General features: G+C 40.3%; 1 protein-coding gene across 1 annotated transcript; it reads left to right on the top strand.

Moving 5' to 3' along the window:
• The first annotated feature begins 96 nt into the window (after positions 1-96).
• Positions 97-23,849, top strand: LOC145445558 (uncharacterized). The gene is made up of 14 exons (XM_080323746.1): positions 97-212; positions 1,840-1,913; positions 4,142-4,258; positions 4,477-4,604; positions 4,690-4,830; positions 4,942-5,086; positions 5,147-5,212; positions 6,393-6,518; positions 11,187-11,369; positions 11,596-11,762; positions 12,051-12,186; positions 21,669-21,820; positions 21,884-22,235; positions 23,533-23,849. Coding segments are annotated over exons 2-14 (1,734 nt in total). The 5' UTR covers positions 97-212; positions 1,840-1,894; the 3' UTR covers positions 23,535-23,849.
• The last annotated feature ends 2,755 nt before the right edge of the window (positions 23,850-26,604 follow it).

Here is a 26,604-nt window from a genome sequence, read left to right as displayed (position 1 = left end):
TGAGTCAATGTTTTCATTCGTATTGAAACAGCTTGTATATTGGAAAAGCTATCGCATATTCACCGGAATGAGAATGACGTGCCATATCATGGGAATGTTTATTTGCTTAAAAAGTGTAAGCTACTGGTACCTTGCCCGAAGACTATAAAAGTCCTATAATTTCAAGGGATTCGGTGCAGATGTGTTGGAACTGGAAGAATACATCATAACAGGTGAGTTGAATGCAACTGGTACTCTTCAGTACATAGATTACACAGGTCGACATTTTTCAACTTTTTTTTTTTTTTTTTTTAGAATGATCAATTGAGTTTACCTAATTTGACGTTGCTGATTCCGAATTCGCCGTCAGAATTCACTCATCACGTCACAATTTTTCGCAAACATCCAATAATTTTTTTCTCAAAAACGGCTATATTTAAGAACGCATATGCCCGTTCACGTCTGTATACGATACGAAACACATCCTACAATGCTCCCAACTTACTTTATTGGCTTTGAGGTGTTGTTATCTTAAAATAAACCCTCCGAATAATCAGGATCCAGACTTCAATGAAAGAAAGTCATGTATTTTTTTTCCAAATCCGCCTTCCTAATAAGAAATCGGTGGTTTTGGTGAGTGTTCTGATTCAAGGTCCTATAAATATACTTTCTGCTGTATAAACTCAAGTTAGGAAACCTTTCGTGAATGTATTTAGAACATGCACCTCTTTGATCAGAGCCTTTAAAAAAAATTTCATCAGATCCAGTTTAATATATATTGGTGGAAGTAAAACATTAGATCTTTCGTTACGAGCAGGCTCTGTAACATTTTAAAGCTTGGTGTAAGATACTCCTTCATCGGCCACTTACGTTTAATTCCCATTCACATATAAAACAAGGATACCTTGTAGTTCTTGACAGTTGAACCAGCAGCATATTTATGAGTTCAAAATTAACGGAAACTTTACGCGTTTCAGTAGTTTGAGTACTATATTCCAAATTTGAAATCAGAAGTTTCATATTCTCGTAAGACCCCTTGATGCCACTTGTACCAGCTACAAGGATAGAGTCACACTGATTTGTATTGTGCGACAAAACAGCTTTTAGGCTTGATGCATACATAGAGGAGCGCAATTCACAGTTCCCAATGTCTCTATGAGATCTTGAACATCGACACAATAGACTAAATATGGTTCGGAGGCAAAGAAGCGTGTATATTCACTATCACGATGCATATACCAAGTAACAGTGATATCAGAGCCAAGTATATGTTTGGCTTTTAATCTGGAACCTACAATAAGACCAGATTAATTTTTCAAATTCAAATTTATGACAAAGCTATTTAGTTCAGCTTGATTCAACTTTATATAGCTTTCAAGGACTACTCCAAGCCGTTTTAACGCTTTCCCATCTTTACATTGTATCGCAGTCTTTCGATGTTTTGAAAGGAAGGAAATATTAATATATTGATACTGATATCAAAAACTAGACCTAGAATACTTACTTTTTTAAATACTTATAAAAAGTTACTTTTACACCTATATTTGAGTAGAAATTGACGCCGCTACTTCTACTTCTACTTGAGTTCATATGGTAAGTACTTCGACCACATCTGATGACGTCACAATGGTTATAGATATGACCCAACAGGAAGGTATACGTCACAGAACAGACTGTTTTTAGCACTGAAATGCAAAATGTTTAATCACAGATTGTAAAAAATCCTGACGTGATGGGAAAAAAGCGACTTCATATTCCTAATCAGCGTACGCAAATTGACTTATTAGACATCATTTTTTCTAAAAAACAAAAATCATGTCGACCAGTGTTATGAAACTAAATGCTATATCGTTTTGTCAGAATATCCAATCCATCCAATTTCACGGAGCTCTAGTCTGCGAAGATTATTTGCACCATGAAGCTTCAATATGCTCGTAAGTGTCGTTAAATATGTTTAATAGTCAGTTGTCGTGGGATAACCTCTTTTTTCAAATATGTGCTCATATGTTCAAAAGCTTTTATCCATTCACGATTGAAAATTCTTCACTGCTTTAAAAGCCGTGTTGATTCAACTGCCTCCAATAGATTTAGACTCCCATTGCAATTGCAATTGCAATACAGTTAGAGACAGTAAAATTAGAAACGATAGTTTGTATCCTAGTATGGCGTGGGTGGGCATTGGGCAACATATGGCCTGGAAGAGATTTTGAGCCCGTGACCACAGTCTGCCGCAATCCCCAACTACTTTCTTACTACGTCAAATTAGAGTGACTGTAGGTTATTCTTTCCGTTATTCGGTGCTTAGTCCCGCAACAAGCATTGTATCTTGCGTGGCAAAGGGTCTTTTAATTATTTCCTTTGGTATCATTCCTGGCCTGAAGCCAGAAAATTTAGCAAAGATTCAAGGTGAATTTTGTGCTGCTGTTGTTTTAGCGCTTTTCACCTGGTGTCCTTTCGCACCACAATCGATGAGTTATAATTATGGGCTGATTAATGTAGTATTTAAAGGCGGAACAGACACAAATAATAGCCTATGATTGTTGGTCATTCTTTAGTTCTTTGTTTCTTTGTGACCGACATGCAGCCAGAGTGCAAATAAATTGTTCACAGGTTTGATCGACCACAGATGTCTCATTGCCTTCAACAGATATTGAAGTAATAAACAATAATAAATTCATTTAATATACTTTTTTCGTCTATATGCTTTATACCTAAAGTTTGCATTATGTATACGATGATAAAAACGCGTTTAATGTAGTAGTACCTCATTTTCCCACATGCGACCAGCCGACTGGATAAGTTGCCCGCCCCTGTATTATGGACTTTCTTCAATAATTGTAATGCAAATGTGCTTTAACGATATGACAGACCATTAATTTTTCTTGTAACTGTAATACGTATACGTAACTGTAACGCGTTCGACTGTTTCTGTCTTCAAGCGGACGCGAACGAAGAGACAAAATAGGAACAGAAATAGCAAGAGTGAGACAAGTCGCGTCTGTTCGCCTTAATGCGTATTTCGATCCGCCAAGCGCTAAGTATAGTGGATGGGAACACTAACACTTAAACTTTCATTTAAGATGTTTTTTTCCAAAATATTTTAATATGTTTTTGAGCAATCCGCAGTCTAAAACGTGTAACGCCTGACTGATTTTGGATTTCCCCCCAATTTAACCTTTGACCCTAACCTACAGGGTATTAAATTTCACTTGGAAATATAGACAATCAGACAAGCTTCAGAAAAATTCAAGAGCCGTATCTCAACTGTCGTCCAACATCTAGCTACACCTTGGAATTAGCTGATCTGTGCGTGTACCAAATTTCAGGAGATTTGAAGAGGTAGTGATGTGAACATCGGTTGTCTGTGTATGGAATGGCCCAGTGACGCGATTGCACTTCCAAACACAAGATCATTGCCCATGCCCATTGCCGCGACCCCAGATGAGTAGTGAGCACTCACTCTCGCCGCGCAGCCATCATTTGCTCCTGACCTACGCTCTCGTTTCGCCAGACAGCATTGCTGCGTCATTATATGCCACTCTCCATAACAATGAAAAATTCGAGGCTGATTGTGGGGGTTCCAGGGCCACAAGCGAAATAAAATTTATATTTTCGTAATCAGTACAGCGGCACCTTTCGATTTATACCCATTTCATCAAAATTGATGCTCGGCAAGCCGATCAAAAATTACCGTCAAATTGCCTTTAGCCGAATAGAAAATGTGACGTAGATCAATTTTACTGAGCCGTGAGATTTGCTTGTGCCGACACCATATAGGACCCTATGGTATTATGATCATGTATGCCTAAATAGGTGCAGCAGAACGGAGAGTGTTAGGGTGAGGTTTCAACCAGCGGATCTACATCCCGCGCGCTGTTGAGAAAACGCTATAGTATCTACGTGGTTTCTATAGTATTGAAGTAAGTAGAAAAGTTGTTGAATTGAGTCGACACAAAATCCCCCTTTTCACTAACCCGCCGAGCTCTCATATCTACCAAATGAGAACGGCTTTTTCTACAGCTTTGGTCTGTAAATTGTTTGCTGGTATCATATCATAACTTCGAAAAACCACAGCTCGATATTCTCATTAAAGTTAATTTTGCCGATTTCACCTTGCATTATTGAAATTGTATTGCAACATACGACATGTATTTCCACTCAGGTTTGTTGACGTTGTTGGGACTAAGCGGTCTATCGATGGCCAAAAGCGTATGTAAGAGAATTTCAGACGGAGAAGCGGTTGAAGACGCATCGATTCCCGATATCAATGAATGTTACGGTAACCAAATATATTTCATTGGAATATTATCTGTTGTATGGCTCTCCAGATTTGCAATGTGCATGCTGTTCGATTGCACCAACTTCGAGAATGAAATTATGTGTAATCGACTATACTCATTGTGTGACATCTTGTGTTGGAAGACTGTGACGGAGTAGTGCCCTTATCAACTAACGCCCGACTTGTCCCCCAATTAATCTGATTTTTTTTATTCTTAGCATGTAATGGATGGTATAAGGTTGAAGAAGGAAATGCCTACTTAGTTTCCTCCTGGCTTCCTGAAACAGAGGTGGTGTATAGACAAGAATACGAATGGTGCGGAGAGAGTGCAGATGACAAATTTGAAGTATGTTGCCGAATGTGGGATAACCCTGTAGCGTGCAGACCTCATGCTGAATTTCTAATTCAATCGTTGCTGGATGATTTCACAGGTAATATATCGCCGGCCGATCAAATTCGCAGGATTTTCCGTCAGTTCGTCGGAACCGGATACCTGGGTGAAGGAGTTGGAAGTCTGGTACGGTGACGACAGTAACGGCTTATCGCGAGCCAAGAATTCAAATTTCGGCGAGGTAGCTACGCATTAGAATATACGTATGCATATGCCAAGCATACTGTGTATATGATGCAGCTGGCATTATGCGGTACCAGCTATATGTATATCAATAATATTACGTCTCTAGCTCTTCCCTGGAAACGCGTATGACCAGCTCACAAAACAAAATAAGTTTGGTTTGCCATTCACTGCTACATTCATCCGAGTCGTTCCCAAGTCTTACCAATCAAAGCCATGCTTGAGAATCAATTTCTACTCTTGCAAGAAACGAGGTATACCTTTTGCTGTTACGGATTCATCTCAAGCCCCCACGGAATATATATATAATTAAGATAATTCAGCGCCTGAACCACCAATGAGCATGGACATGGACAGTGACACTGATTTCGATGAGGAAGGTAAGAAATTACCGAAACACTTTCTCGGCTATAAGCCGAATGGAGATGATGCGACAAGCATTCACTTTACAAAGATTACATTTTGTATGCGAGGCGTCCCTACATATCAGGGTGGCCAACCTTTTTAGCATTCACGGCCGCATTTTGACTACTCATGTAGCCTATACGGCCGCATTCCAAGGCATAGTCGTAATGAACTAGCTGGACGCCAAATACGCATGTTAAAGTGCCCATGTTCATATCAGGTGAACACTGAACTAATATATTTAATGATATAGGTTTACTATACGAACCTAAATCGGGAGTGGTCAGGGGTCATGTTACGGGACAGTACACAATCGTGAAGGGCGAAAAGTTTTTGCATATTCACTTAAGCATTTCTCATTGATATTCGTAGTTTTGCATATTACAATCAAACATTCATCCTTTTTCCGCCCACGTGATCAGATTCACCGGCAGAGTTGATGGAACGGGTTTCTCGAAAATGTAGAGCAAGTTATAATTGAGGATGATGCACCTTCGGGTGGGCCAATTCTTATTAGTCCCTTTGTTGCATGGTGTTATTTCACGACCTCCCCTTAGGATTTTCGTTATAGGGAGGGGCACACGATTCTGAGTTGGTATTTCTATATGAGGGGCATCATTCTCCTCTGCTCTTCACATCTGTGCTGTGGGGCTGTGACTGGCCGTGATTGCAAAGAGCGCTACTACATTAACATTGGAAAATGAAGTTACATTGATTCCTGTCCCCCGCGAAGAAAATTTCAATATTATTTAAAATCTGTCAAGAAATGGGAGTCAATTCGTGAATTGAAACCGCATGTCAACGGCCGTAAACATATACTAATTGAATTGAGTGTCCACGGGTGCACAAATTTCTTTCTACAGCCGCAGGTTGGCCAACACTGCTATTTATACAAACGCATTTTATGACTGGTTGTTTTCGCAACGGTTAAGAATGTTGTCGACGCCCAATGTACATTTTGGATATATTGCACTTTCGAAAGCACTCGGATCGCTCCAAAATTCCACATAACGGGTAATGTCACGGCTATGAGACTGATCTGATAAAATCGTGTTCCGCTATCCTCAATCACCTATTTCGAATGTCCATGTGGAGAGTAGCGCGAAAATTACTCTAATGCAAGGCCACTCCTTGAGTTTTCCTATTTCGTTAAAGATATCGAATCAGACGAGATGAATGAGGACGATGGTTGCCCGCCCTTCGAGTGCAATATCACTTGTCTCATATTCGTCAAGGACGACTATGGCTGTAGCACGTGTGCTTGCGACGAAACGAATCCAGGTGAATAATATCTTCTAAAAAAATGTCCTCACGTGCAGGGATAGTAAACACCATTTGGGTTGGAGTCAAACCAAGTCGACTCCAGAATCTCTACCAAAGAGTTGGAGGTTTATCAAGACTCCTCCTCGCCACCTCATCCGCGTAAACGGTGTCTTATAAAAGCTCAGAAGTTAGCCGTTCTACAATCATCATCTACGGTATATAAATGAAGAAACTTGGCCTGGTGTTAATGTCCATAGTAATCGACAAACACCATAAATACAACTGACAACAACAACAGTATACACAGTCACTATTTTGGGACACCGGTACTGTGGTCTAATAATCATGTAGTCTCTAATTAATAAGTTATTAGGCTACTATTTGTGCGTGAATCTTGTTACTGGTACCGGCGCCAAGTCGTTCGTTCTTGCTGTGTTTGCTGATTACCTGGCAATATCATATTGAGAGCCGAGTATCCTACAATATAATCAAAGTATACTATATTCTACTTATAACAGTGTTTCATAACCTTTTTAGCGCTAGTAACATTTGAGTTATCGGGAAATGTTTCTCGTACTCCCTATCCAATTGGGGGGCCCGAGCTCAAAGGGGACCCAAAATTATTTCGTGAATTAGCATACATTATGGAGAATTTTTTAATAGTATATTTATATTGAAATAAACCCGAATATTTTTGGCTGACACTCGTCGGGGGTAATCGTCATCAACTGGTAGAGAATTGGAAGTAGAGAAGTAAAGACAAATACCATCCCTCGGGCAGTTACGGAATTAAAAATGAAGACTATCGGCCTGGTGTAAATGACCTTAGTAGACGACAAATACCATGAATACCCCCCCCCCCCCAAAAAAAAAAACATCCCTCGAGGAAAAATTATATGCCAGTGAAGAAATACCAATTTGAAATCTGGTGCGTCTTTCAGTTTAGTAGCCTACGTTTCGGCGGTTCTATATTTTTGGATATAGCAGACAGGAGGTCACGAAATAACATAATGTTAAGGAGTCATACCAACGGGCCCTACAGTTTCCAAGACACCTCACTCTGCTCTACCGGTAAATCTGATTACGTGAGCAGAGAGGACAAGAAATTGATATCAATATATATGCAATTCCCGATCATATTGACCGATTCAATCATGAATTATAGAAAATTTTCGCGCTTAGCGCGTTTAGGCGAGATAAGTAGACTGTTGATCAGGGGCGGGCAACTTCTCCCGTCGGCGGGCCGGATAAAGGAAAATTAGGTACTTGGCGGGCCGGATTGCTGGATCGATACATTATTCGCCCATTTATCCACATATACAAGGAATAAATCGTATTTAATGAATGTATTTCAACGATAGCAATGTCACTTCAAAGCCATTTCTCGCCGATAATGCCGAAGACAATGTGGATTTGAGAATAACATTGTCATACAGGCGCCGCCATGTCTGCTTCTCTCTGATCAATCAACACACGGTGCATTCCTTAATTAAGATTTCAAGGCGTTCGATAAGCCTGGTAGCTGTAACCCTTATTTACCAAGATCTCAATTCATTAGGGTTGAGTAGGTGACGAGATAGCGTCGTTGTTCAACTGTGTGACCTAATTAATCTCGATATTGAATTTATGCGGGCCGCGTCCTCTACGAAATTTAAAAAGTGGCCTGCTACCCGTTTTGAGTTGGCGACCCCTGGCATAAGCGGTGCCTTACAAAAGTCTAGAAGTGTGCCGTGCTACAAGTCGGCTGTTACGGATTCAAAAATAAGAAATATCAGCCTGGTGTAAATGACCATTGTAGTCGACAAAAATTATGATTACCACAGACGACATTAGGGTTGAGTGCATCGTAAATGCCGATAATGCAAGTCTTCTCGCTTCGACGAACTCACGCGTCAGCTCCACTCTCGCAACGCTGCGCATACACGTTATAATAACATACAGTCACTAAAATGTGACGTAGTAAGCAAGTCGTGGGGATCCCGGCAGACTGGGGCGGCGGGCCACATTATCATGTAAGACGGAAATCTATCCGCGGGCCGGACAAAATCCCTTCGCGGGCCGGATCCGGCCCGCAGGCCGTATGTTGCTCGCCCCTGCTGTAGATGATAGGTAGCAGTGAACAGTGTATAACCCGAGAGGGGTCTGGGGGGCGAAGCCCCCCACAAGTTCGATTTATCATGATGTGGGGGGGCAAGACCAACGTTTCTTGGGGGGGCTGACGAAGTGCTGTTACGGCCCTGTCTCTATCCATGATATCAATGGCGAAGTTTCACCCTAGGTGTTGTATTTTTACGGGCAAGATGTTTATCTCTGTTGATATCTTTGGCAATGCAGTTTACTTTCCGGTGCACCGAGACATCATAATCTTGGCGCGTTCTGGAGCTAAATTTACGGTCAGCGCCGGAATGCTGGTGTCTGATATCCTCTTATCAGCAGGTTTTACATCCCTGGACGTTGGCGAGATAGCGTAGGGGTATGATCTACAGCAGCAACATAATTGGTTGCAGGTTCGAGTCCGACCAAGGTCGACTCCAGAATTACTACTTAATAGAGGTGATCAAAGTAGTCACAATCACTACTTAAGTAGAAGTAACGGTAACGCCGGAATTTTTACTCAAGCAGAGGTAGGAGTGGAGGTTCACAAGTAAGTAGGTAAGTATAGGTAGGCTATTCTACGCCTACTTCCGCGAAAAAAAACTTAAAAATGTCAAGTAGCATTAGAAGCAGTGTAAAATCATAACCGCTCAGTAAGTAGAGTAGGCAAAATCGACTTCAAGTACTTCAAACAGCAGAAGTACTTCGTTACTGACCACCTCTGCTACCCAAGTGTCGGAGGTTGATCTAGGCACCGCCTCGCCAACTCATCCGTGTAAGCGGTGTCTTATAAAAGTCTAGAAGTTGGCTGTGCCCCAAGACGGCAGTTACGGAATAAAATTGGCCTGGTGCAAAGACCATCGTAGTCGACAAACACAATGAATGCCACATACAAACAAACACTCCTTGAGTAAAGCACCACAACGGCCTCTTCCGTAACTGAGAAAAAATCAAACCCATTTTTGTAACTGATGTTTTATTTTTCTTAAAACGCTACTATTATTTTGTCCGAGGATGATTCTCAGATTGAAAGCATCAATTCTCATTATGAGAATTCGCAAAGAAAATGTTCAGTGAAATCGCCCAATAATTTTCATACTTTATATTGATTTGTGAAATAATTTTGGTCCTTGAATAGGGTATAATTCCACACCGCATTTCGCATCCACTACTTGGGTGCATCGTATACCCCCAAGGGGTCAACGTACCCCTGATAAGAACCAATATTTTTATAGTCCGATCCAAAACGCACATCATCTAATAATCGATCTTCGAAGTCTGGAAAATGGGTTATACTTTTAAACTAAGATACAGACTCGGAAATAACAATGCTATTGCCTTATTGGCAATGCGTCATCGTAATACGGTAACAAATTGATGCAGATTTTACATAGATATATGCCAAGCAATGTCGCTGTCGTAAAACAGGCTCTAATAATTCGCCGTTAAGAGTTGCAGTGGAACATAGAGGCTACATCAACGAACGGTCATTCACAGAATTTCCTAAATTAGTGGAGTGTCACCGTTTTGATAGTGAATCACATGAAAGAGTGGAGAGGGGTAACAGACCGCATAGATTTGCGTTTTTATAGTTACAATCGCGCATTATTACATCATGAATAATTGTAAATTGATCATAAAAATCTGATATGGAACAGCAAAAACTTGTAATATTCCTTCGTAATAAATCGAGACGCATGTAACCAATATTATTTACAGAATATTAATTATCAAAAAATTTAACGACCGGATGCTTATAGAAACCAGATGCATATAGCAAGCCCCCCAGAAGTTGCATCGATTACCCTATGGTGAGCCCAAAATCATTGTTTATTTGGACGGAAATGGGCTAAAAAAATGTGGTTTCGGTCCCGGTTACACAACACACAGCCACTTACTCCTGAACGGGATCGGGACCACCTCTGTTCTATAAGCAAAGCTTTGCTAGTGTGACGTCATATTGACATACGGTGTGCTCATAACTCAATTTAAAATCCACTAGTTTGCGCTAAAGAGTGTCCGGAATTTGGGTCACAGAAATATGGTAACCCTACAATGGCCTACTGATACAAATATATTACTATTTAGAGAAAGAATTTTTGTTAGTATTTTGGAAAGAATTTGCAAGCAATATAGCATTTTCTCCTGTGATATGTATAATCGCTATTACAGAATAAGTCCAAGATGAGCTGCTAGATAGAACTGACTATGCTGGCGTTACATTACGCTTATTTCAATAAATTACGCTGCGTAATTCCTCTTTTAAATCATAAAAGTCTTCTCAATTTCTACATAAATATAGTAGGCTTACATGTCATTTTCGGGAACGGTCATTTCTTTGGTGTTCATCACTCTCCTATAAATGGTATTTGCACGGGACGGATGACGGTAGCACCAAAACAGCTAAATTTATACTAAAACTTTGGGGGTTCGCGAGGGCCCGTGACGGCCCAAAAGGGTTTGCGAAGATCTTGAGAACAACTAGCCTAACGACAGCGGCCAGCATTAGATAACGAAGTTTCCTAGAAGCGGATTTAGTACATCCACATTGTTATTTTTATAGGGTTTATCGGGTTTATGGTCTTCATACAGGTATGCTAGAAGCCGATATCCGCATCGATTCTTCATCTAGAAGAGCAGCGGAAATCGCGTACGGGATTCGTGAAGAACCGAACGGGGTCATGCGAGGTGGCATGACCGATGCTTCCCGTCGATGGGTTGATAATAAATCCGGTGACAACTACATTATTTCGTACGTACTTGACAACAGCTTGGGTGAGTTCAATAGCAGATTTAGCACATATCATCGGTATCCTGTACCAAGGACTTAGCTATTAGTGGATGATAAAATAGGATTTTAAATCCATTCATTATTTTATATATATCTCGGTCATATATAGGTCATGTGAAATAGATGCGTAGCCTAATCAGTCACGTTCTTTTCCAATTATATCACATTTACCGCCGCTGTACAAACTAGGATAACGTTTATTATTCGTAGAAAATGATGCAAAACAAGCTATTCCTCTGGCATTGCAAGAAATAGAATCTGCGACGTGCTTGCGATTTCAACTGAGGACAGATGAGCAGTACTACATGAAATTCTTCGAGGGGAGTGGTTGCTGGTCGTACGTTGGGAACGCAAAGTTTTCATCAGGCGGGCAACAGGTAATTTCGATACAATATCATAATTTGACGCATATTATGAGCGCAGATAGAATGTTGAAGTAGTGTCCACCGAACGCAGTGATTACATCTATGCTGGCTCTGTTACAATGGGCAGTAGACTACAATTGAATTTACGAGGGTTCAACACTGTATCATATATTGTAATATTGATCGAACCCATTGGAGGCATAATTAAGTACAGCTGTAATCGTAAATATGAGCGCAACTTTTCCCCGCAATTACCAACCAATACCCAATGGTGTGATAATTGTGGTCCTTGTGTCGTAGATCTCGATTGGCCGTGGATGTCAATATAAGGGAATCATACAACACGAAGTACTCCATGCGTTGGGATTTTGGCACGAACAAAGCAGGAGCGATCGCGATGATTATGTGAAAATTTTATGGCAGAACATCCAGGAAGGTGAATCTTGTATGAATACTTATCAGTAGCGTATCACGAATTAGAGACGTTTTTATTGCGCGTGGTAGTCCTCGAACATGATTAAGGATGTTGATTTTCGACATATCTTTTGTATTGTAAAGCACGATTGCAATTCGAACAACAGACTTCCTTAAGTGCATTGGAATACTTCCCTGTCTTATCGCGCAATTACAGCGAAACAGAAAGAAGTCACGTTCTCCAAACTTTGAACACTGAAACAATACGATTGATTCGCGAAGAGTTAAAAAAATGCATTTATTCATTGAATTACCCACACGCACCCTTTTGTACCCGCACTGTACGCAAATCCGATCACGGCCAACCCAATACTCATTCATTTATTATGTATGTATGTATATTGTATATGAATCAACCCTGCTATTCTTCTTCGTTCGAGGAAGATGGCCTGCCCATTCACCTCTTGCACGTGGTAGCACAACTTTTACCACGCAGACATTGTATGAACTACGGCTTACTTTTTGAGTATCAGTTCGTAATATAGTTCGATTACTTGAATCATATAAGCAAAAAGCAATTCAAATGTTGTCTCAAGGCACTTGATCTGATTGTTAGGACGAAGGATAAAAGTTAGATAACACGTACTGGTTAATACGATTTTTGTTTACTTTGATCAGACAATTGATTTCGACTTATTTTTGGGCGCTGAATTTAAAAATGACTTCCGTTTTTATCTATCACGTCAAGTGTTTGCATTTGGCAGCCACCACACCGGCTCATGACCCACATAAAAGTAGCCTACTACTTTCAATATTATGTGTTTATTGTATAAAGAGTTTCAAAAACCACAAGAAGTCAAAAGTAAATCAATAGAATCCAAATAAACATTTTCACTGCTTTATTTGGTTGATTTAAACTGATATTGGTTTTGCCGGACAAATAAAGTGCGAGTTTAAGGATCCACATTTACGCGAATAACTCATAATTGTGTGGGTTGTCTCGTTTGATATTCGAGCAATAGCCAGCCAACATGTAAGCTCCAGTCTACTCTGGTATCTCACCCCCATCGTCTTCAAATTTTGGGGGATATTTTCTCCTGGCCCATCTCTGAATATGCCAAGGTTTTCCGGGAAATTAATTGGATATTTTAGCTTCTTCGAATGTATGCTGTCCGACATAAACATATGGTAGTGCACTGGCAACTGTGGATTAGGGTTACATGTGCATCCTTATTGTCTGACCAGTAAGAATACAAAATATTTCAAAGCTGACACATATGATCCAATCGTGCATGTGATATTGCAACAATTAAATGTTTTTGTATTGTTTCAAGTTACACGCATAAGCTGTCATATTCTGCGGTGTGCATCAAATATGTGTATGAAATATCCTCGAATGATTACATCCTCTAACTAATAATGGGTGACACGTCGGCCTAGATCAGGGATGATTCTCAACCTCCTGTTGGCCGTGGCCCAATTTCGAGTTTGAAAATGTTCTGTAGCCAACCTCTTATCCTAGATCCATAGTCCTGTTCAATATGTGCTAATCGCCGCCGCCTATATACCTATCCGTCAAAAATATGAACATTTTTCTCTTACTAATCATAGTTAAATGTAGGTCTGTTGGGACATTGAATCGCAACTAGCGCGAAGAAATTTTTCTAGTGGAGAGTATATACTCTAACAAGCAACCAACAAAATAATTTTGGGTTCCCATCGAGCTCCCACCAAGATTGTGGGTTTGGGGTGCACCAGTTACAGCCCTGGAAGATCATTTACCTCTTGTGTAAATCCGCTATTCTACTCATGTCACGAAACCTAGGGGTTCAATTCACTGTCTGATTGGGGTTTTAGTCCCAATATGTTGGGGGATAATATAGGCCCAACCATCCCGGGCCTGACTCAATCAATATTTTGGTGAATTGGATACTACAGAGAAGCAATGTTGGGATGACTTGAGTCATGACTTGACTTGAGTCAGACTCGAGTCAACTTTTTCGTATGACTTGACTTGAATCGAGTCACTTTCCGAAATGACTTGACTTGACTCGGCCCGTCAAAAATGTGGATTGACTCGAACCAAAATTTACGAGTCAATTTCAAGTCATCAGGCTACACAGTGTCGATTAAATCATCGAACTTAAAGTGAGTTAGGATTGTTCGCGATACGCCGGTGTCACTTGTGAGAGCAACCGGCCATTCTCTAATTACTCTCACTGGACATCTATTGTTACATCACAAATAAATTGACTGCAAACGAAATGATCACAGCTTACGTTGTCTTAGTAGGTAGTGGATTAATTTAATAGCATCGCAGCTCTGTTTCTTAGACGGCTCGGTGCTTACATTGCTGCACTTTACCAACCCTCTTCAATAGTTTGAATCCAACGAATATATAGTTAATGTGTTTATATTCTCATGAATGTGTAGATTGGCAGTGTATTCTACCCAGGGCTTTGGAGCCGGAGCAGGAGCCCGGAGCCGGAGCCCCGGAGCCGTGTATTTTTACCGCAGCTGGAGCCGGAGCCGGAGCTCTACATAAAATTCAGCCGGAGCTGGAGCTAGTTATTTGAGGGGTAGCTCCAGCTCCGATGTATTTTATAAGATGCTATTATATATGCAACTAAACCATATCTGCCGAGTTCACATAATTCAACAGCAGGCCTTCGCGAAATTAAGAATCTTTTTATCTTTGGCGCTACCTTTTCCGACTAACCATGTTCCTGGGGATTTAGCAGCAGAGCAGTCATATGTTCAATATTCATACATAAGTGCCGAACCTTGGTATGCGACATATGCCTGTGAATATTGTGGGTATTCGGCATATCCGCAATTTCATCATCAGCACAACCTTGTAGGCCAATTGTACGGTTCTAAAATAATGGTCACTATGTATTACACGCAGAGGTGGTCAAAGTAGTCAAGAAAGCTACTCAAGTAGAAGTAGAAGTAGCGACGAAACAATCTACTCAAGTACAAGTAGAAGTACTTCTTCCATGAGCAACCTAAAACTACTTGAAGTAGAAGTAGAATTGACTGACTTCAAAAGTACTCAAGTAAGTAAGTAGTTGTGAAAACGATCCTAATTCGTTCACATGGATTGTAAAAAGGTGTAAATTGAGCTATGCGAAAGGTGACGACCTTGATTCATATTGATGCATACCAGCAGGTATCCAATTTTCGATATCATAAAGGATAAGCATTCGTCCACATCATGGGATGAAAATGAAAGTATTGATATGGAAATGCGATTCTAATCCTCTGTTTACTCAAACAGCACGTTTTAGAAAATATCATGGTATTGCGCACTCCCCCATAATATAAGGCCTGTAGTTTAGTCGAAGAGCAATACGGATATGGTGTGTTGGATACGGTGTAAACACATTGTGCGATTAGTAAACGTTAATAAGAAGATATGGGGGACCGTAAAAATGCTATATTGTGTCGCCAGAAGGAACATCTCTACACGCTGGGAATCTTCCATTAGTGTTGTTTTGTCACTCGGCTGTTTTACTAAAGATAGCTAACCTCCGTACGGGCTTTGGAGCCGGAGCCGGAGCCCGGAGCCGGAGCCCCAGAGCAGTGCATTTTTACCGGAGCTGGAGCCGGAGCCGGAGCTCTATATAAAATTCAGCCGGAGCCGGAGCTGGAGCCAGTTATTTGTGGGTAGCTCCGGCTCCGACGTATTTCATAAGATGCTATTATAAATGCAACAACCATATCTGCTGAGTTCACCGAATTCAACAGCAGGCCTTCGCGAAATTAAGAATCTTTTCCTCTTTGGCGCTATATTTTCCGACTAACCATGTTCCTGGGGGTTTAACAGCAGAGCAGTCGTATGTTCAATGCTCAATTTTCATACATGAGTGCCGAACCTCGGTATGCGACATATGCTTGTGAATATTGTGGGTATTCGGCATACCCGCAATTTCATCATCAGCACAACCTTGTTGGCCAATTGTATTCGGTTCGAAAATAATGATCACTATGTATTACGCGAAATGGGAGAGATGATAAAAACGTGATTTCGTTGCACATGCCGATATGACGAGCACGAGCCGAGAAATTCCGTCTCATCATTGCTATGAATCGGATAAGCAAATACTCGTTTTTTTCGTGATAGTTCTTTAGTCGGGCCGCGAAAGTGGACAGTGTTATTGCGAGTATGCAATTATGCATGCTAATTGCAATTCATTACTGCGCATCATTGTCATCTCCTGTAAGGATTTTCGAGCTTAAATAGGGGATGGTAGAAGAGTAGGCCAAAACCCCATAATATTCTATGTTGGAGACAAACTACTGATTTGATACGCGATTTCCAATTTGTAATCATCTGTTTCGTAAACTTGTAAATGTACAATGTGCATACTGCATAGTTTAATTCGTTATGGGCATGGCGCAATGTGCATGACAAAGTGTTTAATTCGATTTGTCGATTCGTTTCAACGGAAAAATATTATATTCCGATAAACTTGATCGACACCGGATTGACTGGTTCGTGTGAACGCGAACGTGAACCTCATGACGTTACCTGACGTCTTATTGCTAATTCCAATCCTAACTTTCAGTGAAGTGATAGCCTATATCAATGTACACTTGTACAGTGTACACTGTATACACTGTACACGATACCTAGCGACGACTCGGGCCACATAATGCCACAATGCTGAGGTACATATTGGCGTTTTAAACGTCGCTAAATGTATCAACTGAGAAAATCAAAGGATATAATAATCCCATAAAATCAGTATTTTCCGTCGCTTAGCCAACAATTTCGACGACGACTCATCAGGGAACAAAAGCCTACGCCTTAACGGTCTAGCCCAGACCGGACAATGTATTTGGCGTCTGAGTATTGCTACATTGATATTAGGCAGAGTGTAAAACGGGTTTTTATACTTGCTACCGATTTCACTCCATTAACAAGTTATACAGCAGAAGCCAACACCTCAATCGTACGGATTTGGTTTTAATGATACAGTGAACCTATGAAGTCAAGATTGACCCCGAACACCTGCTTACATCAAAAAACGATATCAATCTCATTGATTGTTCGAGTAAGCATCATTGCTGACTACGCATTTCGCTGGTGATGTTGTGTGATTGCGGGTCAAGCTCACAGCAGAGAGTCACAAACGGTAATTAAGCTGGATATTTCGAGCAAACTTTGGTACCAAAGCAAGTAAAACTTTTGAGATTGTCAAGGTGCATGCTCGTTTACTGTAGATTTTTATACTGCCAGCGCCATGAATAGAATAGCCAGCAGTTGAAATGCAATAAATTTGAACGGAAGATGTCATAATGAAGTGAGAATTGTAATATATGAAAAAGCTTCACATTGCAGAACCTACCAAGGTTCTGTTGTGAACGTGAACCTCTAAATTTCCGAGGTTCAAACACAGAACGAGAACGTGAACCTCACGTTTACACCATCCCTACTGATTACTGCCATTCGCGACTCTGTGTACTTGTCATTATTATGTCACAACGACAAAATTATTTCTATATTTCGAACTTGGTTAACCTCATTTACTGGCTTCCACTGGTGAAGAGAGCAAGTCGAAAAGCTTCCAGTGGAATAAATTTGGCAATATGAACGTATTGTTTGCTGCAAGCTTTATTTTTCTGGAAATTGAAGGCATTACTACACTTGCTTTTATACTTCAACATGTATGTTATCCAGACAAAAGAACTGATATTAATTAGAAGTCAAAATATATGGTACTGGGAATTGCAAGTGAAATCTAAATCTAAAAACGGAACATGTATTTAGTGTCTTTAGTTCAGAAAGTTTCGAAGGTTGGTATGCTGAAACAGCTCTAAAACTAAAGAAAATTCAGACTTTTCCAGATTAGGACACGCCATGGACAGCTAGATTACGATATGATAAGTAAATGCTAGATTGCGAAACATCAGTTTTAAACATTATGATAAGCCATATATACAGTGATGAAATATTTGATATGGCGAAGGGTAACAATGCGGTGTGAACGGAACCACGCCCACCCGCTACCTAAATTATCTTCAACGATACTTTCGCGAAATCATACCGGATACTCCGCATTCACTGCGCGCGAAGCGCGACCAAAATTCTGGGCTTTACTAAACTTTTATGAAAATTTAATGTTGATACTCCGTGAAAACAGCCCCGAAATTCCTCAGATTATCTTCCTGATTGGAAGATTGAACTACTTCTACTTGACAAACTGAAAATAGCGAAAAGTAAGTAAGTAGATCACAAAATATTACGAAGTAGAAGTAGCGAAAATCAGATCTACTTGAGTAAGTACCAGAAGTAGAGGAAAACTACTTGAGTACTTCGAAAAAGTAGAAGTACTTCGTTACTGACCACCTCTGGGTGTAGGTTATGGTGGCTTATATCTACAATACGCATAAGTTCGCCAACACCAGGAAGTTTATCTGACCCATGCAATATATTTGGCATTTACACATGTTAATTGATGCTACCTTGGTACATTTGTAAAAATTTCAAACCCTTCCTAGTTTTTTGTGGGGTTACCTCACATATTAATTTTAAGGAGGCGCACCATTGCGTGTACGATCCTCACCAAATTTGGTTCAATTCCAACCAGTGGATGCGGAGTTATTGCCGTCGAAAAATTTGTATTCTAATAAAATAGTATTTACGGTGAGCACAACTATAATAAATAAACAAAGAGTCGGTCACCGTAAATACTATTTTATTCAAATCCAAATTTTTCGACGGCAATCTCTCTGCTTCCACTGGTTGGAATTGAACCAAATTTGGTGGGCATCGTTTCTATAGACAGCCTAACACTTTCATGGAGTGAACAGAAAATTTTCAAATTTTTTGTTGTTATTTTTATTTAATAAATATAAACTTTCTTCTCCTGTAGCAAAGCGGTTACTGGCTGGAATTGAACCAAATTTTGTGTGTAGGCTTAAATTAGGTAACCTAACACTTTTATCAAGTAGCCTGTACGATTTGAGAAAAAAAGTCATTTTTGAAGAGTCTTACTGTACAGAGCAATGGCATGGAGTAAAGTGCGTTCTAGTGCAACTACGATGTTATCGACAATTGACAAGTATTCATGATGACGCCATGCACAAGCCGACACGGCGGCACCTATGTCCCCGTTGGTGCATCTGATGTTACTGACGGCAGATAGACTCAAGATTAATATAGATAACTAACCTACGGGTAAATAAGGAATCTACTTAGACCAGGGGTGGCCAACCTTTTCAGCTAAATTGACGAACGAGAGCGCTGCCCACTAGCCGCGTAAAATTTTTAAAGGTAATATTAATATTACTTGGGTATATTGCGGGTCCACTGTATACCGCCCGCTGGGCTCAGTCTGCAAGGACAGGACTATTCGGCATCTGGACATATCGAAGTTTCTGCTAATATTCGAGAATCATTTTGTGCCTACATTTCATCGACGACGATCTTTCTTCGAGCGCAAACACGAAAATACTTTCTCACGTAATTGCGAATATAGTTAGACTCAATCGGCTAAATCAGGCGGTTTTTTTTTCTTCATTTTCAAGAGGGGGTAGGCTACAAAGCAAGAAATCGAGTGACATTTAAACACGCAAAGGGTCAGGAAAAATATTGCTACTCTTTTAGTTTATTGTAATATACGACGATTTACTAAAAATGTGATTGGATCCTGGATCTGCCAATGCGTCGGAACTGATATTTTAGTCATCAACATCCCAAGTGTCGCGGCCAGACTATTCATATTTTTGGTTGGCCTTGCAAGTTCACAATCTGAGCAATTCCATTTCTATAATATAACAGGATTCCGATAATATAACGGTAAATTAGCTCGCGGGCTACTCAAAACCTTCTCGCGAGTTGCCCACCCCTGATATAGACAGACACCTTCGATAGTTTTCAGAGCCGGAGCCGGAGCTGGAGCCGGAGCAGTGGTAATAATGCGGCTCCGGAGCTGGAGCCGGAGCTAGTGTATGCTAGAAGAAAGCTCCGGAGCCGGAGCTGGAGCAATGCAAATTTACGGCTGCTCCGAAGCCCTGATTCTATCATATCAATTTGTATCAACTCGAGGCTTCTTGTTCGATCCTCTAGTTTGTCTGATAATACCTGACTGTAGCATGCAGCTATACAGTTACTTAGGTATTTTATTAACGTTCTGGGTGTGCGTCAGTGATACAACGCATTTTTGTATGTATATTTAACTTTATATTCGTTTTTTGATTCAAGAAAAATGGCCAATTAATCTGTCTTTCACACAATTAGCAATAGTTAATGACTTTGAGTCATCACTCATACTTCTAAAATTCAATTTGACTTGAATTGTGACTTGACTCGTGACTCGACTTGACTCGAGTCACCTTCGAAAATCGATTGACTTGACTTGACTCGAGTCAAAATGTGCAATGACTCAAGATGACTCGTGACTCGAAGGTAGTGACTTGATCTCAACACTGCAGAGAAGTGGATAAATAATTTTCTAATATGTTAGCTGTGTCATGTACATTGTACATAGTTGAAGTTGAGATGTCAGACCAATAAATCCGATGATACTATCAATTCATGCTACTCTTACATCATGTACTATGACTTCAAAGCCGGACATTTTTAGTCCGATTCGCAAGATTAATGTTCTGCACTAAATCCTCAACCCATTACGATTCGTTTGGTGGTGCCGTATACTTCTACTGGAAGTTGATAATTGAAAATCAGTTGCAATGATGGCTTTTTTTATGTTGCAATAATACGATCTGCCCGGAGTACCGTAAATCTACATCCAATGCACCACATCCGAGTTTAATCCACACCCAAATTATTTTCATTGCTGTTGGCCGTAAGTTGTCATAACCGGGGAGCGAATACCGCTGTTTCCCCACCCAATTTTGACTCGTACATTGCGACTCCATTCGTGCCACTACATCGCATCGGAATCGGATGAAAAACTAGATGTAGCCTTCGTATAATTTGATCATATGAATATATTTTGTATATATGAACACAACATATACAATAAAACTTTCACTTATTCTATAATTTTCCTAATGACTCTGTGGTCCACCTCAAATTACTCCTATGGCTCACCAGTGGGCCATGGCCCACCCCTTGAGAGCCCCTGAACTGACTTATTATATGATAAAAGTGTGGATTTCCACATGGTATGGAAAAGTAATTCCATACTTTACCATTCTATAGCAAGATAGATACAGTTATAATTGCTAAATTCGTCAAAATTGGCATATTTTGGGCATATGCCGTAGAGCAAAAACTTGACGTGATAGCAGAAAACCAGCGGAATTTTTTGAATCAGCACTCCAAAATTAGCCTTTGTCAAGGGCAAAATAAAACTCAAACAATTTTCCGTTTAAAATTGTTGGCCGGTGTAATAGACCATGATTATTTGTTAAATACGGGTGAAGGGTGCAGAGATTGTTATGGTTTGGAATGTAAGTAAAAAGACCCATTGAAATTAGTCAATTTTCTATTTTCGCACATGATTTACGTGAGTCTGCATTCCTGTGTAGGAAGAGAAAATAACTTCAACAAACAAAACACGAGAAGTTTTAGCTCCCCTTATGATTTCAAGTCTATTATGCACTACGGGAACAAAGCCTTCTCTGATAATAATAAGGATACCATTCAAGCTATAAGTGATCCTTCAATGAAGCTCGGTCAGGTAACATATATATAGTTTTATATGATGTACTGTGTTTCACTGACTTATTCGTTTGTTCCTCAGAGGGATGGGCTTACGGAGGAGGATATCAAACAGGTTCGGAGTATGTACGAATGCTCGGGCACTGGTGTCACCACCACCACAACACCCACTACCACCACTACTATGGGGCCATGTAACAATGAAAGTCCAGACAGACACTGTACTTACTGGGAAAAAAGGGGTTATTGTCTCCATACGTATGTTGCGTTCATGAAGAAAAACTGTGCAATGACATGCGGAACATGCCCTACAACTTGCGCCAATGAACGTCCGGACTATCATTGCACGTATTGGCAGGGCATGGGATATTGTACCCAGAAGTATGTGCTATTCATGCAGACATACTGTGCAAAGGCATGCGGAGTATGTGTATGTGAGTATCACTGAGTAGGCGTTGCTCTCTGTAAATAGCCATGAGTTCCGTACGGTAACTTGTAGGATGTATGTTTAGTAAGAGTTACCATATGTTCTCCTTTTGAAATATTTGTCCTCCTTTTCGGGAAATAGTTCTTCAAGGGTGCCTAAATGTCCTCCATTTTGGGTATCCGTCCTCCTTCATAGCCTCGACGGCCCGCAGAGTAATAAACAGGCAAAACTAAAAAAACGTCATAAATGACGCGAAATCTGCGATGCGAATGTTCGGGCGGGTCTTTCTAGAGTGGGAATGGAATGGCAAACACAACCACTTTCGTTATAATCGCCAATCAAATAATAATCAACAACAACAACCTATTTTAATTTAACGGCAGTTTTCAAGCACGGTATTAAAAATTTGTGATTTATAAAAAGTGTACTCCTATTTGAATCCCAAAATATGGTAATCCTAAATGTTCACGTTATTTGTATTATTCCCCCGATCCTGATTTGAAACAGCTCATTTTTCAGTGGTTCCCACGAGAATCTAAATCGCATGTTTCGCATATATTGTTATAATACAATATACAATAGAATAGTTCACAAACAACATTATTCATCAAATTTGACTGGCTATTCGATAAAATTGTTGGGTTGGCTGAAAAAATTGGCACCAAAAATTTGACTCTATTCCAATCAGTAGAAACGGAGTTATGATAATTTCAAATTTATCAGGAAAAACAAAAGAAAATCAAATTCTAGTGGCAACCTCGTGCAATTTTAAAGTGGTATAGAAAAAACGATACGTAGTAGCCTACATTTGACTTATTACCAGTCGACAGAAGCAAAGTTACTGGTGTTCAAAATTTTGTATGGGAAATTGATATTGATAGTATTTAGTGCTGGTAGTTCTATAGTTGCTTATCTAATTTAATCCGTGGAGCGACAACGAAAATATCGGTGACATCATACCCATGTTGTAAAATAATACTGACAATGTTGTCACCATATCTAGAAACCAAGATTTGAGACGGTGAAAACGCCTTTTCGCAAACCGTGGCCATCCCTCCCCCGATAACAAAATACCGGTATCCCCATCATTCCTAATGTCTCTATATTTGGTCATATGATGGAAGATCACATTTACGATACAGCGATACAGTCTAGCAATCAGGTATCCCATGTGCTCATTTCCGGTCTGTGCACAAGACTGTTGACTTGGAAGTTGCATGTGTCACAGTCGGTGTTTACATGTAGGATATCCATACCTGAATATATCAATAATACGTAACGAAACTTATCTGTTACTCATTCAGAAAGTGGACGCGATCACATCATGTAGGCAACGGAAGATCTGAATTGTCTACAAAATTAGATCCATGATGAGAAGAAACAAGGAAATCTATCTATGATAATTACTCTCGAACCCCATATATATCAGTTGCATTCGTCAACATCGTACAAACGAGTAGCCAACAATTCTTGATGTATGTTGTCGTTGCGTGAATTGTGTCGCATACAAAAATTGTTTATCGGGAAGAGCTCGCTTATGATACCTTGATGTAATCCCATATGCGCGGTTTATGCAGTTCAATAAATCAGGCAATACGTCAGTATTGCGTAGTGAGCAGTATATTTAAAATACTTTATAGATAACGGGCGTAGGGAGATCATAAAGTTTGCTGATCAGGGAAAATGCTAATCACCTGAATAAAAACTGTTAATCGGGTCGCATGAAGTCGGGTAAGGTTACACGAGATGCCACGAATTGTCAATCAAGTAAGTGGTTTGTGCGTCGTTTTCTGTTGCATCATAGTGCAAAGACGCATTAAACCCGATGCACACTGCACTAGCGACGCAACATAGCGAGTTGCGAGTCGTAAGTCGTGACACAATACACACTGGTGTCGATTGAGTACTCGGCAGTGCCCAGCAGTGACGACAACAGCACTTACGCGTTCTGTCCCAAGTCTCGCATTGGATACACATTACACAACTCTTGATACAACGCAACGTCTGATATGTACAATTGTGCATTGTACACACTTTTCATTAACGAACCAATCTCATATTTTAATGTTGAAAATGCAGAATCTGCGTGACAACAATATTCAAAGATAAACTCTAGGAGTCTTTCGATTTCAATCTTCGATTCGCCTTCAGGTATAAACATTGAAATTGATCCGTGGTTTGGTTTATTTGCCAGTTTAAGCTCTCGGGAACTTCATCCTCCTCCATAGTAGGCCTAGTGCATAATCCATTTCTACTAGCATGCTCTGGTCGTCGGCGCACGATCTTTAAAGTCCGCGGCTCGGTTAAGATAAGTTTACAAGTCAGCGTAACTCCTTTATTAAAAACATCTAAAATCACGAAGGTGTTTGCTTAACGGCAACTAGAAGCGACTGACGACAACGGAGTGCAACACAGCAAGAGGTATTATGCGAATCGGCGAGGGACATAGTAATCAAATCGGGCTAATCAGAGTAATTATTCACCGGTACCAGGGGCCCCCGGTTGGTAAAGCTCTATGGGAGGGGTCTCAAACTCAAATGTGTTCGCAGGCCAATTCCCCAGTGTTTGATCACGCCGCGGGCTGCAGCATCAATAATAGGGGTGTTCAATGTCTTATCAAGGATAGGCCTTATTTGACGGATAAAATTGCTCATGGAAAGTGATCCCACCCAGCAGACTGACATTCCACGCGCATCGCGAAAATGTGATTTACCACTATAGCAATTTACGCCAGACACCGAAGCATCACATTTATAATTATTTGCAAAAAATTATTGTAGGCCTACTTGGTGGAGAGTGAGCCTTATTTGACAAACTTATGAGATAAAGACATCATGCGAAAGGAGAAATGCATCATGCCAACATGAAAGCTGTACCGTTATGATTGTGCACTGTACAGCTAGCGGACATTTGACGTGTCACAACTAGCTAGAATATTTAACAATTTAACAACGATTAATATAATATATCACAGCATTTGAGTAGTGCAGTCTAATCCCGGTTTTTAAGTATACTCCTGATCATGCCATTGCCTATTTAGTAAAATAGAAACAGCGTTAGATGTCTCTTCAAATATTGGAACAGATAAATAACAACATACATATAATATTCAACTTGTCGTAGAAATAGAAATGTCCAATCGCCGAACAACCTATTGTTGTTACAGCTGCGGAGCGTACCACTACGTTGGTCAATCAATCAATCAATCAGTTTTATTGATATTTTCATCGTTTCAAAACATCACAAAACTGCGATACAATGAAAAGATAGGAAGGTGTCGAAACAACTTGGAGTAGAGCCTTTAAGATCAGACACCCACCTTGGACTAGGCGAAGTGAAGAAGAGGCATGCACACTGAATGAGAAGTAATGCAGAGAAGAGAAGACGCAAGCGACAAAATGAGGTAGCATGTGGCGCAAGGCGAGGTCGATGTTAGGTCGTTGTCCGGTAATCCTGAAGGCCACCATTGTGGCGTTATTAACATGGATAAAGGGGCCCGAGATGTAAATAACTATACATTAAGTCTGGCTACAGAATGCCAATGGTTGTCATAACTAGCCTACTTGCTCAGATAGCGAAACACGAGGCTACGAATTTCTGAACTATTCCTATATTCCCCATGACACGCAAATAGTTTGTTGCGTTCATTGTTTGTAACCAGGTCACTCGGAGTCAAGTCGAACCATCTTCATTTTGTCACCAAGTCACCCCGAGTTCGAGTAATACTACGAAAGGTCGAGAGCAAGTCCAAGAGATATCTGTTGGTCATATTGTATCATCATAGATAGGCAATGTGACGTACCTGATCTTTCATCATATGGTTGCCTTTGACAGGATGTGTAAGTGAAGATTAATGAGTACTATTTCGGTTTTAAAGCAATTTTAGAGTGAATTATAAATTTTCGAATCAGAAAAAATAGGTCTATGTGGCACCTGAATATTGTCACATATAATTTAAAATCTAAAATATCGATGTAGGCCGCACAAAATGGTATCGTGGGCCTTGCGTTTGAGACCACTGATTTAGGGTAGCCTATATGCATGCAAGCAAACTGCGCAATCACGGTCTGGCTACTATAGCAACAACTTTGTCGCGGAGTTGCGCAACCCAGTTGCAGACGGCATGTTGCGAGTTACCAGCAACTCATATGATCGCGAGCTCAATGTGCAGTAGGCTACATCGGGATTTAGTTGTCAGGTTGTTGAATGAAACAACAGCCTGCTGATAAAATTTTCTGCGATTGTAACGGGTAGAATTATCCTTTCGAATTATAGTGCGGCACAGCGACGAAACGGATTATAGAATAAGGAAAAGATATATTGCCCTACAATGGTGCGACACCAGGTGCGACACCAGGTGCGAGCATAAGTATCTG

The sequence above is a fragment of the Botryllus schlosseri genome, chromosome 8, assembly GCF_051294905.1.
Source record: "Botryllus schlosseri isolate E-star chromosome 8, Bs_hap1, whole genome shotgun sequence".
Taxonomy (NCBI): domain Eukaryota; kingdom Metazoa; phylum Chordata; class Ascidiacea; order Stolidobranchia; family Styelidae; genus Botryllus; species Botryllus schlosseri.
Note: the sequence above shows the minus strand (reverse complement) of the source record. Positions and strands in the feature narration are given on the sequence as shown.